Here is a 23,731-nt window from a genome sequence, read left to right as displayed (position 1 = left end):
TGTGCAAGAAGCAGTGAAAAAAAATGTGTTAAGCCTCTGGTTTGATTAGGAAACCAATTTCACTTAGAAAAGGAAAAAGGGGGGGGAAAAGGCCCCTAAAAGCAAACCTAGAAATTGAAATTGAAAACGGTGCTCCCTTCGGTGCTCCCTTCGATCCGTGATGTCGGCTTTCCTGAACTGCTCATCTTTGAGTTGGAAACGATGGAGGAAGGACCGCTAAGAGTTGGATGCTTGGTTGGGACACCTGTAACTGTTGTGGCCCATTAGCGGCCTGCGGAGCTGGCAGCAGATTCGGACAGTGAGGAGGTTGGGGAGGAACAGGGGCCAGTCCTGGAGTCTGGGGAAGGCTCGGATGAGGGCTCTGTGTCGGAGGCAGAGAGCAATAGCAATAGCAATAGCAATAGCAGTAGACTTATATACCGCTTCATAGGCCTTTCAGCCCTCTCTAAGCGGTTTACAGAGAGTCAGCATATTGCCCCCAACAATCTGGGTCCTCATTTTACCCACCTCGGAAGGATGGAAGGCTGAGTCAACCCTGAGCCGGTGAGATTTGAACCGCTGACCTGCTGATCTAGCAGTAGCCTGCAGTGCTGCATTTAACCACTGCGCCACCTTGGCCAGAGCCGTCTGACAGTTATCAGCTGCCTTCGGAGTCAGACATCAGTGAGGCAGACGAACAGCTGGAGCCTGTTCCCAGTGTGCCAGATGAAGGGAACAGCTAAAGAATTTCAGATTTCATCTCCATCACCAAGATAACCAGGTTAATAGAAGAGAATGTTTGTCGGTCAGGGTTGAACAGTGGCCTCCTGGGAACTCTTGTGAGCTCAGTGGTTTTCTCACAGACATTCCATTAGCCAACTAGTTGTAATGGTGTTAACTAGTGTAGAAAGTTAGCACTCATCCTTCTCCTAGAAGAATGAAATATTTTGAGAAATATTAAAAAAGAAGAATATTATATTTCCCTGGATGAGAAATGGAGAAACATGCTCTTGGAAATCAGCCCCCACCTTCCTTAATAACACACAGCAGATGTCAGCACTTAAGAGATAGCTGGCTCTATTCATAAGCAAATTCCCTGCAGCAAGGTCTGAACAAAGGTAGGATTAGCCCTCAGCCACAATAGGAATTGCCCAACAAGCCCCTTCATTGAATCAGCAGACCAAACTTCAACCAAACCTAGCTCAGACAAACTCCTAGGATTTGTACATGGCCCCATGGGAGTCGGATAACAGTCAATAGAATACATGTTCTTGCACAGGAACAGGAAGCTCAAATGCAAAGCCAAGGGAAGGTATAAATACCCCCCCACTCTCAACTCCATGTGGTCAGCTGCACCAGAACCAACCATGTGCTTCCACTTCATCATTAAACCATATTTCCAATCAGCTTTTAGACATGCAGATTTGGTCATCCATTCAGAAAGACTGGGTGAGACAGAAACTTCAGATAAGCGGCAAGCCAAAGGCTGACAAGATTAGCTCAGTCGAACACCTAGGATTTGCGTTTCCACTCTTGCCTATAGAGCCAGCCACAACCCCTACATGACCCCCCCTAGGGATCCAGAATCTATTTAACCCACCCATTCTCAACTCCATTTTGTCAACTGTCCTAAGCACGCTGTGTTTGTGTTGGTTCTGTTCAACCACATAAACACAATCTTCCTTCCCAATCAGCCTCCATTTTATTCCCAGCTTGGAACTGGACCTGAATTTTTCCTCCAATCCATTACCAGGCTAGTAGTTCCCTCTTAGCTCAACCTACCTGCTGATAAAAAGAGGCGAGATTGTCTAAGTGCCCACCTGAACTGCTAACAAGAAAAAGGCAGCTGAGACGAGCCACCATTCTCAAATAAATCCATTCTGATCGAGCAGCAAAAAGTTCAGATCGGCCCATCCTGAACACAGAGCATCATCCCAGACGGTTCTTAAGAGTTAGCTTCATTTTACACCCGGTTCTAAGCTGACCTTTTCTTCCATAAACAAATAAACCTTTCCCCACCACCGAAAGCCCCCCTTTCCCCCCGCGGCCGATGCCTCTCTCCCTGATTAAATTGCTTGTTTGCCATTTCCCTTTCCTAAGCAGAAATGCTCCATCCCGATAGAATGGGGGAAAGGGATTAGCAGCAGAAGAAAAAGATTGTCTCCTTTCTGACAGCTGCACTATTTGCTTTTGTCTGCAGGAGAAGTGGAAGCGGCGGGGGGAGGTCGATACGAAGGATGCCCATTGTGGTTTTGAGTTCTACACCACTTGGCCAAAGTCTACAGATTCAGCCTTTCCGTCTCTGGGGTAGACTAAACAAAACCTTGCTCAAAAATTAATATTGACTAGGAGATCAATAGGTAGATTCAGTGGTTGCAAATGCTAAAGCGCTGTGGAAGTTTCCCCCCCCCCCCCAATGTCTGCATTTTGGGGAGGCCTCTAATGGTCACAGGTGTGTGACCGGCATCTGCTGAGAATCCTTCCGGACAAAGCAATCTCTGCAGAATCAGAACGTTGAGCATTTAAGGTTTTAAAAAAGGGTTCCATCTCCGGAGAACCAGTGCTTGGTTTGAAGCTTTGGGGAGCCTCCCTCCGTAGACAAACTCGTTGGGGGAGTTTGCAAAAGGAAGAGAAATTGTGTTGTTGTCGGAGAAACACCCAGGTTGCTAATTTTTGTGCTGTTATTTATTTGTTTGTTTGTTTGTTTTTGAGCAAAGGAAGATGTTTCATGCAGCAAGCAAAGCCCAAAGAGACAATGCCAGGGCTGAAATGCGTGAATCCAATTATTATAGTGTCATTTATGTTAGCGAGATTTCACTCCATTGCAAACATAGATGCCGTAGTGCAGGGAGGATTTTGTCGGAAACGGTAAAGAGCAGGGATGTCAAACTTAAGCCCTGCGGGCTGGATCCGGACTGCAGGGTGCTTCTTTCTGGCCCTCGGGGTGCTTAGATCCAGCCCAAGGGGCCGGCCAGGAAATAGCAAAGGACTGGCCCGCAGTGCCTCTGCACCCATTTGTGCAAGAGGCCATCTAGGCTGAAAATGGGATGCATTGGGGGATGCCCGCACCGCCCCAGTGGCCCATTTTGCTGGCAGGATGCTGCAGGAGACCATCCAGGCCCAAAACAGGCCATGTGGCGGGCACCTGTGCCCCCCCCACAGCCCGTTTGCAGGGCAGGGTGTTGCAGGAGGCTGTCCAGGGCAAGAATGAGCCATGTTCGGGGGGGACCTGTGTCCCCCACCCTCTTTGGCCACAGGGTGCTGCAGGAGGCCATCCAGGGTGAAAACGAGCCACATGGGGGGCTGACTGCACCCACCCATGCCCCGTTTTGGCCAGCAAGGTGCTGCAGGAGGCTGTCTGTCCTTTCTCCTTCTCCCTCCCCGGCCAACCCATGAAGGACAACTAAAATGCTGATGTGGCCCTCCAAAAAAATTCCAGTTTGACACGCCTGTAATAGAGTTTCCTGCCTGAGCGCGGTGGGGGGGGGTTGGACTAGAAGACCTCCAAGGTCCCTTCCACCTTGAGCAAAGGATGGCCATAAGTGTGAGGATCCTTAGACTTTTTCAATCCCGTTGTAACTTCAAAGAGTTGCTAGACGAAGGGATTGTACGTTGAGTTGTTCAGTCGTCTGTTGTTCGGAATTTGGAACTGGATTTTAGCTGCGCCTGTGACGAAGTCTTCTGCTTTGTCATTTGAAATGCTAAAAGCTCTTTCCTGCCAGAGAAGCCATTGGCGCAGAGGTCATGCATTCGCAATCAGGGAGTCCTTTCAACAGGCTCCAATGTTGACCGAATACAGAATAACAGAGTTGGCAGGGAATTTGGAGGTCTTCTAGCCCAACCCCCCTGCCTATGATAACCAATCTGTTTTCGTAGATTTGCTTTTCTCCCCGATGGAGTTCAGAGCCAAGGTGGCGCAGTGGTTAAACGCAGCACTGCAGGCTACTTCAGCTGACTGCAGTTCTGCAGTTCGGCTGTTCAAATCTCACCGGCTCAGGGTTGACTCAGCCTTCCATCCTCCCGAGGTGGGTAAAATGAGGACCCGGATTGTTGTTGGGGGCAATATGCTGACTCTGTAAACCGCTTAGAGAGGGCTGAAAGCCCTATGAAGCGGTATATAAGTCTAACTGCTATTGCTATTGCTATAGAGCAGTCGGCGGAGAAGAGTAAAAACAATAAATAAATCTAGTTTGTGCCAGTAGCAACATCCAGGTTGCAAGGTGGACTGGAAGAAGGAAATAATATCATGATTAAAATCCACCCAATCCAATCTATTCTTGTTTGTTCTTCCTGCGTTCTATGAGCCATGGCAAGGGGACACACTTCAAAAGGCAAAGGGTTGAGAGCTGTAAGCTCAGCTCCTTCCTTTCTCTCTCTCTCTCTCTCTCTCTCTCTCTCTCTCTCTCTCTCTCTCTCTCTCTCTCTCTCTCTCTCTCTCTCTCTCTCTCTCTCCCTCCCTCCCTCCCTCCCTCCCCCTCCCTCCCTCCCTCCCTCCCCCCCTTCTCTCTCTTAGCTGGAATTTGATATCACTTTTAAGCCAGGAATGATTAGAGTAATGAATGTAAGCAGACCTCAAGCAAATCAGGCTATTAAATAATTCTGAGAGGTCTGGATGACCTTCGGACTGCAATTGATTTCTTCTTAGAAGCAAAAAAAGCTGCAAGGAAAATCATTTAATTTTCTTTTTTTTCTTTGTGGGCGGGAGGGGAATACGCAGATTTGTGTCTATGTGAAAGATTAATGACCTGTGCATTAATTCAGCAAAGACCCCCTCCTTTCTATGTTTTCCCCTTCATTGTTCAAATTTCATATGTTCTTATATTATTATATTAATTTATTTATATGATTATTCCATTTCGTTAGTTTTCTTGTTTTATATACGAGGCTTTTATATTCTTCTAAGCTGCCTTGAGTTGCTGTGTGTGAATTGGCCGCAATAGAAATTTCCTAAAATAAAATAAATTATAAATGGTTAAAATAGTAAAAACGTGGATGCAAAAATTCTACACTGAATAGTAGCAATGCAGTGAATTAAAAAAACCGCAAACCTTAGATGCAGTCTATATTATCATATACTAGTTGATAAACCGGCATTCTCTGGGTATTTATTTATAGGGAGGAAATGTCTGGACCAAACATAATTTCTAATGTTGGATTTTCTCCCTTACCAGAGGGAGCCCCCTTGTGGAGTACTGTGAAGCCGTTGCCATGGCAACTGCATTGCACTGCACAGTAGAAGCCATTTTGCAGCAGTACAGTAGAAGTCATTTGAAGGCACAATCAACTTCATCAACTAATCAAGATATTACAACACAGCCAACCAATCTGCTTGCAGCTACAGAGCCAGTACTCCACACACTCCCACCATACATGTATGTGTGTGTGTGTGTGTGTGTGTGTGTGTGTGTGTGTGTATGTTATATTTGTACTGATAAATAAATAAAGGGAGACTAGTATAGATCTATTTCAAGCTATTTAGCTCTCATCAGCTAGCCTTACCCTTACTAGAATGATATATATATATATATCATATTTGGGCATACCAGGGGTTGTGACTTTATATATATATATATGTGTGTGTGTGTGTGTGTGTGTCTGTGTGTGTGTGTGTCTGTGTCTGTGTGTCTGTGTCTGTGTCTGTGTCTGTATCTGTATCTGTATCTATCTATCTATCTATCTATCTATCTATCTATCTATCTATCTATCTATCTATCTATCTATATATATCATGCTGCTCACACCTTTTGGAGTATGTGTGTACAAATACACTCACTCACACACACACTGTAGCAGAAGTGATATGGTAGAGATTTATAGAAGGGTTAATTAGGATTGGGACTATTTGCGTTCCAAGTTTCACTCAGCTAAGAGGCCTTGGTATAACTTTTTTTTTCTTAGCCTAGAGGTATCTAAACTCAATCAGAGTGTAAATTATATTTTGCAAACCTTATCAAAGCTCTGGAAGCCTAAAGTTAAGAAGAAAATCATGCCAGCATAATGTGTTTGTTTGTAATTAGAGCATGCAATCCTATTTTGCAGCCTTCCAAAGCTGCACATTTTGTTTGGATCTACAACAGAGATAGAGAATCTAAAAAAGCTGCTCTCTAGGAAAAGTACAGGAGCAGAGAAATCATTAAGAAGTAGATTTGTTGTTGTTGTTGTTTCAGAGGTGTATTAAACCAGTGACTCAGAAAGATGGGAGACTCCTTCTGCAGCGTCTTATGAGTCTAGTGTTCCTAAAACAGGTTGTTTAAACACACCAACTAGTCCAGGGGTCGGCAACCTGCAGCTCTGGAGCCACATGTGCAGGGGTGGGTTCCTGCCAGTTCTAACCAGTTTGATAGAAGAGGTTCCACAAATCTACCGTGCCATTTAGAACCAGTTCCACCGGTGGAACCGGCCTCCTCGCTCACTCACCTCCGCCCATCCGGGCACCACTTGCTTGCTCGCTCCCCCTGCCCGTCCACACCACTCTTGCCCCACCCACCGCTCACTGATTGGCTGGCTCACCAATCGCCCCGCCTGCCTCTAAGAGCCCTATCTAAACCCACTTACCTTTTTTCCTACTTGGCTCTCTATTACTGCCTGCCGAGGAGGTAAGTAAGCTGCAACTAAGCGCGGGGGAGAGGGGGTGGTGGCGGCAGGCCAGCTGGAGCGGCCTACCACGGCCCTGGACTATAAGCGAGTCCGGTGACCTTTTGCAACCATGCAAGGATCCCGGGCTCGCTTATAGCGCAGGGCTGCAGGGCCACCAGCAAGCATGGGCGCAGAGGTGGGGATGGCAGTGGGAGCTTACACGGCGCGGCTGGCATCTTTGACAAATTCAGGGACCTCGCAAGGCCTTTGCAAGATCCCTGGACTTGCTTAAGATGCCTGTCTACCAGCAAGCACGGGCGCAGGGATGGGGATGGCGGGAGGAGCTTACTCAGCACAGCCGGTGTCTTTGGCAAGTTCAGGGACCTCACAAGGCCTTTGCAAGGTCCCCGGACTTATCTAAGATGCAGTGGTGGGTTTCAAAAATTGTTCGAACCTACTCTGTGGGTGTGGCCTCCTTTGTGGGCGTGGCTTGCCGCCCATGTGACCAGATGGGAGTGGCTTGCCGCCCATGTGACTGGATATGAAGATGCCGACGACACTTGTCAGAACCACCTTAAGTTACCTCACACACAGCCCAGGCATGCATAAGAATATGATGTAAACTTGTTTTTTAAAAGGCATCTTTGGTTTGCGTTAAAACAACTTCAACACACGCAATGTTCTGATTGCACCACAAACGCAGTAGTCATCCTTACCTTTCACAGAGGCACTGAGTTTTATAAATATGAGCATGATAGTGTAGAATAATCATATCCAAGGACCAGTGGTGGGTTTCAAAGAAATTTTGGAACCTCTTCTGTAGGTGTGGCCTGCTTTCCGGGTCCACTGGTGGAACCTCTTCTAACCGGTTCGGTAGATTTGACGAACCGGTTCTACCGAATATTTGCGAACTGGTAGGAACCCACCTCTGCTAAGATGCCTGTCCACCAGCAAGCACGGGCACAGGGGTGGGCACGGCGGTGGGAGCTTATGCAGTGCGGCCACTCTCCTAGCATCTCCTAGGCACCAGCCATGCTGTGCAAACTACCATCCGTCTCTCCGTGCTCAGCAACGCAAGTCCGGGGAGGTCCTTTGCTGGCAGGCAGGCATCCTAGAACCTGCCCGCCAGCAAAGGTTTAGGTTTAGGTTTCGTTTTATTTATATGCCGCTCTATTCCCAGCGGGACTCAGGGCGGCTCACAAACCCAAAAGGGGAAGGGAAACACAAGAACTACAAATACAAGCATTTAAAATAACGAACAGACACACAATCGAGAGGGGAAGGGAACTCATCAACCCCAGGCCTGCCGACACAGCCAGGTTTTAACGGCTTTTCGGAAGGCCTGGAGAGAGGTGAGGGTCTGAATCTCGGCGGGGAGCTCGTTCCAAAGGGCCGGCGCTGCCACAGAGAAGGCCCTCCCCCGGGTAGTAGCCAGATGGCATTGGCTGGTAGACGGAACCAGGTGGAGGCCAACCCTGTGTGATCTAATGGGTCTTTGGGAGGTAATTGGCAGCAGGCGGTCTCTCAAGTACCCAGGTCCAATACCATGAAGGGCTTTATAAGGACTTACCCGGACTTGCTTTATTCAGGACAGGGAGATGGACAGTAGTTTGTGCAGTGTGCCTGGCGCAAACTACCATCCGTCTCCCTGTGCTCAACAAAACAAGTCCAGGTAAGTCCTTTGCTGGCGGGGTAATATTGGCAGATCGTTGACTTGCGAACTAATATTGGCAGATAGTTTGGTGATGTAAAGAGAGAAAGATAATTTTCTCCAGCTGTTTGTTGTTGTTTCTGTGTCTCCATGTTTTGCTTCCCCTCATCCAGTTGCTAACAGCAGCACTTTTACCTTTCCTTGTTTGCTTATTTCCTGGTTTGCTTATTCTAATATTTAGCTGGTCTGTGAATACAATTTACCCTCTTTGGCTTCCTTGCCATTTACATTTTTAAGAACCCAGCCCGTATCATTTTAGACAACAGTTGCTTTGTGTTATTTCTTGGCACAGGAGCAAAAAACAGTCAAGTTCTCTGGTCTCAGACTCAGAGAGGTAGGTTCTGTTTCTGACACAAGTGCTGCATTCCTCTTGGCTTCACTAGAAAACAACAACACACAAGCCGTTTAGGAAGTTGTGCCTTGCTCAACTAAAATGTTAGATGCTACAGTCCACTGCATCTGATGCAATGCATCCACCAGGAACCCTAGAAAACTCTAATACTAGATCTTTTCCAGTCATAAAGCTGGGCTCTAGATGCCAAGTTGGCTGCCTGCTCCTTGCATCCATCGCATCAGAGAGCTGCTGATTCTGCCTGCTGGTAAGTGACCCGTTTTTTTTTCCCTTTATGCTTTTAATGTGTTTTTTATAATTATTTATTGTGTATAGAATATTTTAATGGTTTTATTTTAATGTATTGTGTAGAGAATATTTTTCCATGGTTTTATTTTAATGTATTGTGTAGAGAATATTTTTCCATGGTTTTATTTTAATATATTGTGTAGGGAATATTTTTCCATGGTTTTATTTTAATGTATTGTGTAGAGAATATTTTTCAATGGTTTTATTTTAATTTATTGTGTAGAGAATATTTTTCCATGGTTTTATTTTAATTTATTGTGTAGGGAATATTTTTCAATGGTTTTTAAGGATTTTTTGTTATTATTTATAGAACATCTTTTTCAATATTATTTTTAGGGAATTTTTATTTATTTATTGTTTATATAAAACGTTTATTACAAGAAGTTATTCCTTTGTGCAAATGTTTTATTTGTGATGCAATATGTTGCTTTTAAGTGTGCTGGTTAGTGCATGGTTTATGTGTCTCAAAGTGGCTGCTTTTCTATGGGCAGGCCAGGTTGGTGCAAGGCAGCTTTGTCAAATTTTGTGTTTTTATGTGTGATACTGGTTGTTTAGGTAATTGTGAGGTGGTTGCTAGTTCTGTGAGCTTCCTGGCACTGTCCTTTATAAATTCCCACAATGCCTTGATGGTTTTTATTCCAGTGGCTTTGTCTTTCCTGTCCTTAGGGTTAGGGAAAAAAACTGGTTTCATCTGCAGTCTTTTGGGGGGAAATTGTTATTTTTTGGTGTTTTCCTGGCACTGTCATATTGTGTGTGTGTGTGTGTTTGTGTGTGTGTGTGTGTGTGTGTGATGTCCCACAGTTATCTACACATTAATAATGATCAAGTACTAATAATATTTCCTTATACATTTTAGTGACCTTTCCTTACATAATTGGTGTTTTCTTTCATACTTTTAGATTTCTAATTTCTGTTTCTGTTAGTTAGCAATTGATAAAACAAATCCCACGTGAAAAAGTATTCGAAGCCTTCTTGATTTTAATTGTCAATTTATTCATTCCTGCACATTCTAATATTTATTCATTTTCATATCTTTGTTTTTCCACTGTTCCGCAAACACAATTCCAGCAGCTGTTAACATATGTAAAATTAAATATGTATTGTATTCCCTTTGAAATACACAACAAAATATTACTGTTTTTAAATCCATACCTTGCTTTACCATTGCTTCTAACCATGACACCACTAACTCTTGAATAGCTTACTTGGTCTGTCCTAAGTACTGAACAATTCATATATTCCTGTTTTTTGAACTGAGGAATAAATTTCAGAAAAAGAAAATCGCATTGCTCTGTGAATCTACCTATGACATTCATTCTTGATCTAACTTCTTAGATGAAAAACTATATCTTTCCTGTTTGTTGGGGGACATCCTTCCTGAAAAGACTGTGCATTGTTGGGTGAAAAGAGAGGCCCCTTGTGTTACCTGTAGTGTAGTCCTCAGCTTACAACCACAATCAAGTCCAATATTGTTTTATTTCTTCTCCAGCTAGTATTATTTAACAGGATGAAGAGGCAACAGAGTATGACCGCTAGGACAGTCATCCTTCCTCTGTAAGTAGCTGTCTTTATTGTTTTGCGTGCTGATTTCATCCTAATGCAGTGCATGCAATGGAAGAGTTCATTTCTGTGTCTCTTCCTTGTGCAGGCCATTAATTGGAGTCAGTGATACTGAAGACTGGCAAGGACAGTCATTTTCCTTCTGTAAGTAGCTCTTTTATTGTTTTGTGTACTTATTTTAATCTTATTTAAGTAGTAAGTGCGCAAAATAAATACATTTCCTTTTTTACATCTTCTTTTTTTAGATCATCCATGGGGGCAAAGAATTCAGTGACATTGTCTTGGCCACTCCCACCCAGTCACATGACTGCCAAGCCACCCCCCACCCAGTCACATGACTGCCAAGCCACTCCCACCTGATCACATGGCCAGCAAGCCACTCCCACTTGGTCACATGGCCAGCAAGCCACTCCCATCCAGTCACATGGCAGGCAAGCGTTCCCAAAAAAATTGAAACCCACCACTGCACATGTGGTTCTTTCATCCCTCTGCTGCAGCTCTGCAGCTGTCGCTGGTTGGCTCCACAATTGATAGGGCTTTCAGTTAGGACACGTAGAGGCAAAAGGATGCTGCGCTAGGAGGAGACTCTATGGTGGGGGAAGTGGACTTCCGGTTGGCAGAGGGAAAAGGACGCTGTGCTAGGAGGAGACTCTGTGATGTGGGAACTGGACTTACGGTTGGCTCCAGAATTGAATTGGGGGGGGGGGGACTTCCAGTTAGGACCTTGATGGCTCTTTAAATGTTTAAGATTTCCAAACTCTGAACTAGTCCAATAAAGAAATAGTCTACTATTTGTAGCTGCATTGATTGGCTTCCTCTTTGGACAAAAATGATGAAACCAGGAACTCTTTCCTATGGATCAAATCTTTCCGCAGATTTCTATTCTCTTTGCCATGTGGCATCCTTTCAAAATAACAGAATAACAGAGTTGGAAGGGAGGTCTTCTTGTCCAGCCCCCTACTCAAGTCGGAAACCTTCTACCATTTCAGACAAATAATTGTCCAGTCTCTTCTTTAAAACCTCCCGTGATGGAGCATTCACAACTTGTGGATGTGAGTCGTTCCACTAGTTAATTGTTTTAATTGTCAGAATTTTTTCCCCTTAGTTCTAGGTTGCTTCTCTGCTTGATTCATTTCCACCCATTGCTTCTTGTCCGGTGCTTTGGAGAACAGGTTGACCCCCCTGTTCTTTGCAGCAGCCCCTTAGATATTGGAACACTTCCATCCCATCATCCTTAGTCCTTCTTTTCATTAAACTTTCAAAAGCTTCTGAATTGAGTGATATGATCGACTTGCCTACAATAATTCTTGCTTGAATGGGGTTCTTTCTGAAAGTTGGGAGCGTCCAGATTCAAATGCAGGCTCTTGAATCTGAAGAAAGGTTAGGTTGTTTTTTTCCCCATCTTGTCCACTTAGTGCCCTCCCTCAATGCATTTAAAAATCTCTTCCACCAAAGTCCATTTCCTGCAGCCTCTAAAAATATCTGAAGTGCCACTAGCAAGGAAGATGCTTCACAACAAAAATGGTTGCTATGAAACCTTTGATGACCACGCAAAGCTGAGACCATTCAGCAGGTTTCCATCGATCCATTCACCTGTAAGCAATCAAATTTGGCCATAGCAATAGTACTTGGACTCATATACTGCTTTACAGTGCTTTACAGCCCTCTCTAAGCGGTTTTACAGAGTCAGCCTCTTGCCCCTGACAATCTGGGTCCTCGTTTTACCCACCTCGGAAAGATGGAAGGCTGAGTCAACCTTGAGCCTGGTGAGATTCGATCTGCCAAATTGCAGTCAGCCAGCAGTCAGCAGAAGTAGCCTGCAGTACTGCACTCTCACCACTGTGCCACCGTGGCTCATAGGTAGTCCTTGACTTACAACCACAATTGGCCCAAGAATTTCTATTGCTTAGTAAGGCAGTTGCTGAGTGAACTGCACCCGTTTGACTACCTTTCTTTTTTTTTTGCCCATGGTTGTTAAGCAAATCATGCAGTTGTTCAACGAATCCAGTTTTCCCCATTGACTTTGTTTCTCCGAAGCCGATTGATAAGGTTGCAGATGGCCATCGTGACACCGCAACCATTTGTAAATACCACGACGGTTGCCAACTACCCAAAACTTGATCACATGACCATGGGGCTACTTTGATGGTTTTAAATCAGTGGTGGGTTTCAAAAATTGTTCGAACCTACTCTGTGGGTGTGGCCTCCTTTCTGGGAGTGGCTTGCCACCCATGTGACTGGATGGGAGTGGCTTGCCACCCATGTGACTGGATGGGAGTGGCTTGCCACCCATGTGACCGGATATGAAAATGCCGACGACACTTGTCAGAACCACCTTAAACTACCTCACACACAGCACTGGCATGCATAAGAATATGATGTAAACTTGTTTTTTAAAAGGCATCTTTGGTTTGCGTTAAAACACCTTCAACACACACAATGTTCTGATTGTACCACAAATGCAGTAGTCATCCTTACCTTTCACAGAGGCACTGAGTTTTATAAATATGAGCATGATAGTGTAGAATAATCATATCCAAGGACCAGTGGTGGGTTTCAAAAAAATTTGGAACCTCTTCTGTAGGTGTGGCCTGCTTTCCGGGTCCACTGGTGGAACCTCTTCTAACCGGTTCAGTAGATTTGATGAACCGGTTCTACCGAATAGGTGCGAACTGGTAGGAACCCACCTCTGTTTTAAATGCAAAGACTAGTCATAAGAAACTGGGTGGCATCGCTGTAGGCAGCCCCGCCACCCAGAGAATGAAATATTTGGAGGGATATTAAATGAGACAGAATATTATAATTCCCCAAAGGAGATATGGAGAAACAAGTTCTTAAGGGCACTAACCCCAATCTTCCCACATAATAAAATAGCCTGCAACCGATGCCTGAAGTAGCAATAGTAACAGCACTTAGATTTCTGTACCTCTTCACAGTGCTTTGCAGCCCTCCCTGAGCAATTCACAGAGTCCGCCTATTGCCCCAACCGCCTGGGTCCTGAAGTCTTTAGAGGTGGCTATTTTGTGCCTGTTAAGAAATCCAGGCCAGGTCATTCACAAACAAAACACCTTCACCTCCAGCGATGGGATTAAGAATTTACATTCCCCGCTCCCCACAAATTCTAAGGACAGGATATAATAGGATTAACCCACCACCATTGGAAAAGCAAAAGGCACCAGGCCAGTGGTGGGATTCAGCCAGTTCGTACCTATTTGGGAGAACCAGTTATTAACTTTCTAAGCAGTTCAGAGAACCGGTTGTTGGAAGAAATCTCCTTTTGGTTTTTCCCCACTTTACAGGGCTAATCCTGTAAGGAAAGCAGGAAGGAAACATTCTGGTGTTGTTTCTAGCCTAATCTTTATTGCCCTGCTTACAGAAACTGCCTCTCCGGTTAACTCTTATTACATTCTAACAATTATGGCAAAGCACCCATCTACCTGAGTGACCTTGAGTTGGCCACGCCCACCCAGTCACATGACCACTGAGCCCCACCTACCTAGCTTGTCATTAGGGCAGAGAACTGGTTATCAATTTATTTGAATCCCACCACTGATCCTTACATGCCCCCAGCTGCCTTTCTCAGCACAGCTAAAGCAAAGCGTCCATTGACGTGCGTGACTTTGAGTTGGCTACACCCAAACGGTGACATGACCACTGGTCCACTCCTACCCAGCTCGTCATTAAGGCAGAGAACCGGTTGTTAAATTATTTGAATCCCACCCCTGATTCATTTCTTCCAGAGTTCTCGGAAGCTGCAGTCTAGCTACCTTCTTTTTAAAAAATAGAGGATTGGAAAGGAATCAGAATTTGATCAACTTCGTTGGGTCCAGATATTACTTAATAGTGCTGTCAAAGTAAAGTACTTCTGGCCCTTTTGCAATGTGTCTTTTGTGACTGTACTTTTATTATTCTCTCCCCGTGTCTGTGCCTTCCTTAAGGTACAGCCAAGTGTATTTTCTTTTTCATTCTCTACCTCCAAGAAGATGCACTGCTTGAAAGGCAGAATATAAATATATTGAAGATAGATAAATACCTACATAAATATTGCACAATATCCCCGTGGGTGAAAAAAAAACAGATAGTTCAGTTAAATGCCTTAGAAACAGTGAGTAAACTTGACGTCTTTCAATGCCTCTTTTATTTGGTGGCTCATTTTGCTTCTGGCAGCCCCATTACTTTCCATTTGTCATTGTCGTCTTTATTTTGTTACCCCTTCATTTGCTTTTTGTCTCTTCATTTGTTTTGCTTCGATTCAATCAGAGGCTCGCATCGTCTTGTGATTCCTAAACTTCCTGAACTTCTGATTCCTAAACTTTGGGTTCTTCTATTCAAACAGTGCGTTTCCCAGCCCTGCGAAACACCTCTAAAGCTGGAAAAATGGACACGCCCTACAAGAAAGGGGAGATTAGCTACCATAAATCTGGGGAGTGACAAGTAACCCAAATCAAATGTTGGGAGTGCAGATTAAAGTTGAGATTAAAGAAACATAGGAGTAGGAAAGAGGGGAGGAATGGGAAGAAGAGGGGAAGGGTAAAGGGAGGAAGGGGAAGGAGAGAAGGGAAAGGAGAGGAGGAAGGAAGGAAGGAGAGAAGAAAGAGAAGAAAGGGGGGTAGGACGGAGGGAGGGAAGCAAGGAGGGAAGCAAGGAGGGAAGGAAGGAGAGAAGAAAGGGAAGGAAGGAGGGAAGGAAGGAGAGAAAGAGAGAAGAAAGGAGGGAAGGAAGGAGGGAATGTAGGAGAGAAGGAAGGGGGAAGGAAGGAGGAAAAGAAGGGGGAAAGGAAGGAGAGAAGGAGAAAAGAAAGGAGGGAAGGAAGGAAGGAGGGAAGGAGAGAAGGAGGGAAGGGGAAGGAAGGAGGGAAGGAAGGAGGGAAGGAAGGGGAGTAGGAGAGAAGAAAGGAGGGAAGGAAAGAGGGAGGGAGGGAAGAAGAAGTAGGACCATTGTAAAAATAATATTAAAAAAAAGAGAGAGATGAATCATATAAAACAGAAGCTCCCTTCTGCAAAATGTTTGTGAAGGTTGTAAATTTGTAAGTTGTACTGGATCCTTTTTTAAGCACAGATTAATACAGTGTTATCATATTTGTCGTAAATAAAAAAAAAATAAAAAAAAAATAAAAATAAAGAAACATAGGCCTCCACTTCCCATAATTTCAACTGGTTCAGGGTTGGGCTGCTGTGGGTTTGCAGGGGTTCGGGAGACCCTCTAGTTAAGGTTCTGTGCAGTTCGGAGAAACCCCGAATCTCACTCCTGGATGGCCCCGCCCATCCCATTCTGCCCCTCCCAGGAGTCCCCACATGTCCCGTTTTGGATGCAAGTAAGTGTAGGGATCCATGTAGAGGCTTGGGGAGGGGAAAACTGGCTTATCAGGCGTTTGGGTCGTCCCCAGGCTCCAGAGGTCTTCTGAAGGCTGGAAACAGGGCCTTTTCTGGCCTCCAGAAGACATCCGGAGCCTGGGGAGGCCATTGTTGCCCTCCCGGAGACTCAAGAAAAGCCTCCTGAGCACGGGGAGGGCAAAAATGCCCCCACCTCCGTGGTGCGGGAGCCAACTAGGCCACGCCCACCATGGCCACGCCCACCCAGCAATCAGGCAGAGAACCCGTTCCTGAAATATTTGAAGCCCATCCCTGATAAGTACAATTTTCCTCGCCATCTACATATCTATTATTTTCCTGATGAAGATTTAGCCAATGCAGTTCTCCATGCCAGGGAAACTCCTTGTGTAGTTTCTTCCAGAAAGAAGACGGCAAATTTCATCCCTTGAAGGCCCAGATTCTGAAAAAGAAGGAAAATTCAGCATCTTCCAGAGAAACACCAGGGAGGAATTGTTGAAGATTCAATACAGGAGCAACCCAGATTCATCTCGGTTATTCTGTGTTTTAGTCTTTTCTCTCTGCGAGACTTCACTGTGTCCGAGCTTGGAACTTAACTAAGCTCTGATCTAAATCTATTAATTTCAACATTTGTCTTTTTGAGAGATTTCTTGAGATTAAGTTACGGAACCTTATGAGCTGTTCAAAAATGAAAGAAAACAGATTGGAATTGGGTAAAGAATTCCATTTTTAATGTTTTTTATACCACCACCCATCCTTGTCCTTTTTGGTTAGCTATCTGGATTTTATCTCCAGCTTCTCTAAGGCTCAGTTCATCATCTAATTTTCCATTCCTCTTTTTTTTAAGCTTAGGTTTTAGCTGCCCTTATATCATTTTCCTTTCTTTGTTTTAGTCTGTTTTTTTTTTGGGGGGGGGGGGGACTATGAACAGGTCTTCTTTCTTCACATCAAACGAAACGAAAAGTAAATAAGTAATGTGCCCTCTCCCAATTTTGTTCCAAATCAGTTTTCAAGCCACAAAAGATTCTGGTTTGTATTCAACTTGGATAGCTGTAAAAACTGGAGTCTTTAGAAAAGAGAGAAAACTTTGAGGTTTTTTTTTTAAGAGATAAATTGGTTTGGTCCAGCAAGGAAGTTCTTACGATTGATTTTCTTTTGCTTTGCTTTTCGTGTTCTTATGTTTTTATTTTTACTTTTTAAGGGATACGTCACCAGTGAAGAACTGACTTGTCAGAAGAAATAAGCCACACACCTGTGGCCCAGAATATTCCAATTTCCTTACGTATTGTGAAAAGCTAACTATCTACTGGTGGAAAGGATTCACATTGACTTAGTGCTTCAACTGAGGTAGGTATAAACGAAGCCCACCATCATTTCATGGACTTAGTTAAGAGTGTTGTTTCAATTAGTTAATTCAGATGAAAGTCTGAGTGATTCCTCCTTCCTCTTTTTTAATTCCTTTCTTGAGAATAGAGCAATGGAAGACGGAGGAAGAAGTGTAACCTCAAAGGATCCTGTCGGGAGGGAGGAGGGGAGTTAAAAATATTGAAACTACCGTAGTAGCCACAACTCGGCAATGTTGCAACACAGGTTTTTCTTAAAAGGAAGATGCTTCAGCTGTGGTTGTGTTCAAACACTTGTAATTTTTTTTCCACACACACACACAAAAGGGCCCCCTAAAGATCACTTTATGATGAGAAGTTACCCAAGTAGGAGGAAAACCTATTCAAAGGTTTTGTTTTTTTGAGGGTTCCAGTCAAAATATTCAGCAATCACCAACTACTGTATATACTCAAGTATAAGCCTAGTTTTTCAGCCCACTTTTTGAGCTGAAAAAAGCCGCCTCGGCTTATACTCGAGTCAGTGAAAAATTTGCCTGAAATGGAGGAGAAAAAGGGGCGGGGCCATGCCGCTGGGTGACGCTCGTGAATGGCCCAGCGCCCCTGAGTTTCCCCTCCCTCTGTGTCAGTTTGCCGTGCAGCGTGCACCGCACCATCCCCCCTCCTCACGTTCTAATGTAATGCAGGGCTATCTTACGATTCCCCTTCCTCCCCCTCCTGCCGCTCTGCAACGATGTCCCACCTCCTCCTTGTTATGGCAAGCAGCCACACAGCGATGTCCCACCTCCTCTGGTACAGTGATCCAATGATAGGAATCACTGTGCCGTGTGTCATAGGAGGCGGGACATCTTCATCACAGCGGGACATCAGCATCATGAGGTGAGTGAAGTATTTCATTGAATACACCGGTATTGTGTGATAATAATTTGTTATGCAGAGCAAATTTTTACAATGGCTACTTTATATTTAATGGGCACAGGCAGGCTGTATATGTTATTCAATGGGCAATGGCATTATTGGTATCTATTTTTATTTTTGAAATTTACCGGTAGCTGCTGCATTTCCCACCCTAGGCTTATACTCGAGTCAATAACTTTTCCAGTTTTTTGTGGTAAAATTAGGTGCCTCGGCTTATATTCGGGTCGGCCTATACTCGAGTATATACGGTAGTTGGGGAGAGAAGCAAGCGTCTTCTCTTTCCACGTTACAATCTGACTTCAGTCTTAAGCCTTGCTGTGTTATCACTGAATGTGGGTGCCGGACGGGGACTTGAACTTTCTTTTGGGTGGGGAAAACCTGGAGGCTTTCAGATTCAGGTTTTCCCAGATGTGCCAATATGACTTTTCTAATAAAATGGAATTTTGAGGAACCTCGAAGACTCGGGAGTCTTCTTTTGTTGGGGGTGTTACTCTGCAACTCCCATAATCTCTACTGGTTTCCTTTCTGAATACATATTTAAGGTTCCTGGTCCCACCTCGGCCTCTTTCAGCAACGTCCTGCCATATATTACAACAGGGGCCATAGTTAACGCCAAAAGAAAAGCATCTGATCATTCTAAGGCAAGTACAATTTGCCTCACTACCCACAAAGTGATAATTTTCCTGATGAAGATTTAGCCAGCGCAGTTCTCCATGCCAAGAAAAGTCCTTGTGTGGCTTCTTCTAGAAAGGCACCAGAAAATTTTACGACTCGAAGGCAAAGATTCTGAAAGGCAGAAAGGGGGAAATCAGCATCTTTCAGAGATAGAGAGATAGAGAGAGAGAGAGATAGAGAGAGAGAGATAGAGAGAGAGACAGAGAGAGAGAGAGAGAGAGAGAGAGAGAGAGAGGTAGGTAGGTAGGTAGGTAGGTAGGTAGGTAGGTAGATAGATAGATAGATAGATAGATAGATAGATAGATAGATAGATAGATAGATAGAGATAGAGATAGAGATAGAGATAGAGATAGAGATAGAGATAGAGAGAGAGAGAGAGAGAGAGAGAGAGAGAGAGAGAGAGAGAGAGAGAGAGAGAGAGACTTTCATCCAAAGTCACTCAGCTGGGTTTCATGGCTGAGGTGAGACTAGAACTCACTGTCTCCTAGTGATTGGCCCAAAGTCACCCAGCCAACTTTCATGGCTAAAGTGGGACTAGAACTCACTGTCTCCTAGCGATTGGGCGAGAGAAGAAGCAGAGGAGAAGATTCAGTGGAGGAGCAACCCAGATTCATCTTGGTTCGCCTCTTTCTTTTCTTTTTCTTCCATTCCTGTCCTTCCTACAAGTCTTCACTGTAACCCAGCTTGGAGTTTAGCTAAGTTCTGAATCAATAAAATCTATTTATTCAGCATTAACGTTTTGAGAGGGGTTTTTTTAGACTTATTTAGCTGCTTACCATTACGAGCTGTTCAAACACTAAAGAAACCATGTTGGAATTGGGCTCATGTTTCATTTTTAATGCCCTCTCTTTCTCCCTCCCTCCCTCCCTCCCTCCCTCCCTCCCTCCCTCTCCCTCCCTCTCCCTCCCTCCCTCCCTCCCTCTCTCTCTCTCTCTCACACACACACACACACACAAACACCATTGTCCTTTTTGGTTAAACTTGAGAAACCGCCTTCTGCCGATTACCTCCCTCCGACCGATAAGATCGCACAGACTGGGCCTCCTCCGAATTCCATCCGCCAGTCAATGTCGACTGGCGACTACACGGAGGAGAGCCTTTTCTGTTGCAGCTCCGACCCTGTGGAACGATCTCCCTGTCGAGATACGCACCCTCACCACCGTCCAGGCCTTCCGCGCAGCCCTCAAGACCTGGCTATCCCAACAGGCCTGGGGATAAGCTTCTAATTTGCCCCACCCGAGTGTTGAATGTTGAATGCAAGTTGTGTTTTTATTATTTTATTTTGCTCACATATTGTTTATTTTGAATTGCACCCCCTCCCTAATGATTGTAAGCCGCCCTGAGTCCCCTCAGGGAAAAGGGCGGCCTATAAATCCTAATAAAATACTAAAAAATACTAAATACTAAATCTGGGGAGTGTCAGGTAACCTCCCTCAAGTGTTGGGAGTGTAGATTAAAGTTGAGATTAAAGTACTGAAACATAACCCTCCACTTCCCATAATCTCTACTGGTTCCTCTCTGATGACAAATTTGGGCTTCCTCTCTCTCTTTCAGCAGAATCCCTCCATATATTACAGCAGAGACCACAGGAAACCCAAAGAACCACCATCGTTTCTAAAATAAGTACAATTTTCCTCACTATTCACAGACCTGACGAAGATTCAGCCAATGCAGTTCTCCATGCCAGGGAAGCTCCTTGTGTAGCTTCTTCCAGAAAGAAGACGGCAAATTTCATCCCTTGAAGGCCCAGATTCTGAAAAAGAAGGAAAACCCAGCATCTTCCAGAGAAACATCGGGGAGGAAGAGCTGAAGATTCAATACGGGAGCAACCCAGATTCATCTCGGTTAGTCTGTATTTTAGTCTTTTCTCCCCGCGAGACGTCGCTGTGCCTGATCTTGGAACTTAACTAAGCTCTGATCTAAATCTATTGATTCAACATTTGTCTTTCTGAGAGTTTTTTTGAGATTGACTTTGATACCCTTATGAGCGGTTCAAAAATGAAAGGAAAACAGATTGGGATTGGGCTCATAATTGCATTTTTAATGCTTTGTATATCACTACCCATCCTTATCCTTTTTGGTTAGACTTCTGGATTTTATCTCCAGCTTCTCTACTTTTCAGTTCCTCTCTTTTAGCATCAAGTCTCTTTTTTCCTTTCTCTCCTTTAATCTTTTTTGAAATGAAAAATCTCATCAGGAGGAATTCTTTCCTTCGCCTTATGCGAACAAACAGATAGTGTGCCCTCTTCCTGTTTATTCCAAACTAGTTTTCAAGCCAAAAGATGATTTTGGTTTTTTTTTTATTATTATTATTTTCAAAACAAACACAACACATAAAATCTTCCTTTTTTACATACTGTAGAAAGTGTATCAGTTGGTTTCAAAGGACTTTCGTGAATCTCTTCCACAGTCATCAAGCATAATTCATATTAACTGAAGTATTTTAACTCAGATATTTATACATATTACCATCATTATACCTCCATTTAACTACAATTGTTTAATTGTTATCCCTCCTTCCTTCCCTCCTTCCTTCCTTCCTTCCCTCCTTTCTTTTCTCCTTCTCTCCTTCGTTTCCCCCTTCCTTTCCTCCTTCCTTCCCCCCTTCCTTCTCTCCTACATTCCCTCCTTCCTTCCCTCCTTTCTTCTCTCCTTCTCTCCTTCCTTCCCTCCTTCCTTCCCTCCTTTCTTCTCTCCTTCCCTCCTTCCTTCCCTCCTTCCTTCCCTCCTTGCTTCCCTCCCTCCTTCCCTCCCTCCTTCCTACCCCCCTTTCTTCTCAAGATGATTTTGGATCTCGCCTTAGAGCAGTGTTTCTCAACCTTGGCAACTTGAAGATGTCCGGACTTCAACTCCCAGAATTCCCCAGCCAGCGAACACATCTTCAAGTTGCCAAGGTTGAGAAACACTGCCTTAGAGCCATGGTGGTGAACCGTTTCGGTACCAAGTGCCGAAACAGGAGTGCATACATATGCACGAGGAACCACCAGAAACCAAAAGAGCAGCTCCCTCATGCACATGTGTGTGCCAGGAAGCTGAGCTTCTGGTTTCCAGCATACACATACATGCTGGTCATCTGGTTGTCTGGTTTCTGGCATGCATGTGTGTGTGAAGACCAGCTAGCTGGTCACACCAGAACCCAGAAGAGCAACAGGGGACAGTTGGCATGCCGGGAGAAGATGGCTCTTCGTGCCACTTCCAGCCCACGTGCCATCGGTTTGCCATTGCGGCCTTAGAGTGTGACACTTTTCAACCGGTGTGAAAATTGGAGCCCTTGTCTAAGTGAGAAAAACATTGCTGCCTATAGATATATTGATCTGGTCCACCGAGCAAGGTCTTACATTTGAACATAACACACCTGATTGTCCTCCCAACTAAAGACGGAAATATCCTTGCCCAGTTTGTGATCTTTTGACCTCCAAACGATTAAGGGAGCCGAGGTGGCGCAGTGGTTAGGGTGCAGCACTGCAGGCCACTTCAGCTGACTGTTATCTGCAGTTCAGCGGTTCTAATCTCACCGGCTCAAGGTTGACTCAGCCTTCCATCCTTCCGAGGTGGGTGAAATGAGGACCCGGATTGTTGTTGGGGACAATATGCTGACTCTGTAAACCGCTTAGAGAGGGCTGAAAGCCCTATGAAGCGGTATATAAGTCTAACTGCTATTGCTATTGCTATTGCTAAGGGTGGGTAGCAGCTACCGTTTTATCTCCTCTGCTTTTCCATGCCAACTCTCATGCCTCATGTCTTTGCTTCAAAGGGAGAAGGCGCCAGTGAAGAACTGGCTTGGTCAGAGGAAATGAGCAACGCAACGTGTGAACCTCAATCCTTCAATTTAAGTTCCTTGAAGGACAAGATGCAGATTGCCTCTATGGCGATCTACAGTCTTGCGTTAGTGATGGGGGTCCTTGGCAACGGGCTGGTCATCTTCATCACTGGCTTCCGAATGAAGAGGAGCGTCAACACGGTCTGGTTCTTCAACTTGGCCATTGCTGACATTGTCTTCATCTTTTTCCTGTTTTTGGCTCGTGCTCTGGGATTCTGGTGGAACATGAACCTGGTCTTGTGCAAGATCAAGGGCGTCTTCATCTTCCTCACCCTCTATGCCAGTGTTTATCTCCTCATGGTCATCAGCATTGACCGTTGCATTTCTGTCTGGTATCCGGTCTGGGCTCAGAATCACCGAACACCTCGGTTGGCTTCTTTTGTGGCCTTGGGTGTGTGGATCTTGGCTGCGGTGTTGTGTTCTCCAGTTATATATTGCAGGCAAGCAAAAGTAAATTCGACTGACAAGAATTCTTCTGGTTGCTCTAACTCTTATGGTGAGTTTGAAGTGGTCAAGAGTTCTGCAATGGTCATCAGCCGGTTCATCTTTGCCTTCGTCATTCCCTTCTCTGTTATTCTTCTCTGCTACGGGGCGATTCTCTTGAAACTGAGAAGGACTCAGTTGTCTCTGTCCAAAAAGCCCTACACGGTCATCACAGCAGTGATTGTCCCCTTTTTTGTCCTCTGGTTCCCCTATTACGTCTTCCTCTTCATTGAGATGAACTATGGAACACAATGCAACATGAAGATCGTGCTGTATATTGGATTTCCCTTGGTATCATGCTTGGCGTTTATCAACAGCTGCCTCAATCCCATCTTCTATGTCTTTATGGGTGAGAATTTCAGAGAGACCCTGAGACGCTCCCTCTTTTCTGCATTTGAGAATGCTTTCACTGAAGATGTCCGGTAGACTGCAGCAACCAAGAATCCAAATCTTTAGCAGAGGTGGAATCCCAATGATGAATTCTGCAAAACCAACCCATTGCAAAACGTGTTGGCTTGAAGAGGGCGTTCATTCCAAATCTATTCCTTACACATTTGAACCACCTTCTTTGGCCCAAAGCTAGAATCTAGATGGTTTAGGTTTAGGTTTATTAGATTTATATGCCGCCCTTCTCCCAAGGACTCAGGGCGGCGTACAACATTAAAAGAAACACATAATACAAAAGTTTAAAAAAATTAA

At 44.7% G+C, this 23,731-nt stretch overlaps 1 protein-coding gene across 1 annotated transcript in view; it reads left to right on the top strand.

Moving 5' to 3' along the window:
• The first annotated feature begins 17,060 nt into the window (after positions 1 to 17,060).
• Positions 17,061 to 23,731, top strand: part of LOC106541598 (chemerin-like receptor 1) — a 7,023-nt gene continuing 352 nt past the window's right edge. The window contains exons 1-3 of the mRNA XM_087727186.1: positions 17,061 to 17,143; positions 20,378 to 20,573; positions 22,484 to 23,731. The exon at positions 22,484 to 23,731 is cut by the window's right edge and continues 352 nt beyond it. Coding sequence (XP_087583312.1) covers positions 22,523 to 23,458 — 936 coding nt within the window. The 5' untranslated portion in view covers positions 17,061 to 17,143; positions 20,378 to 20,573; positions 22,484 to 22,522 and the 3' untranslated portion in view covers positions 23,459 to 23,731. The remainder of the gene's footprint in view (positions 17,144 to 20,377; positions 20,574 to 22,483) is intronic.

Source organism: Thamnophis sirtalis, unplaced genomic scaffold (genome assembly GCF_051295495.1).
Source record: "Thamnophis sirtalis isolate CommonGarterSnake01/CBP01778 unplaced genomic scaffold, rThaSir2_p1.2 scaffold_13, whole genome shotgun sequence".
Classification (NCBI taxonomy): Eukaryota; Metazoa; Chordata; class Lepidosauria; order Squamata; family Natricidae; genus Thamnophis; species Thamnophis sirtalis.
The sequence above is the reverse complement of the archived record's forward strand: the minus strand, read 5'-3'. Positions and strand labels throughout refer to the sequence as shown.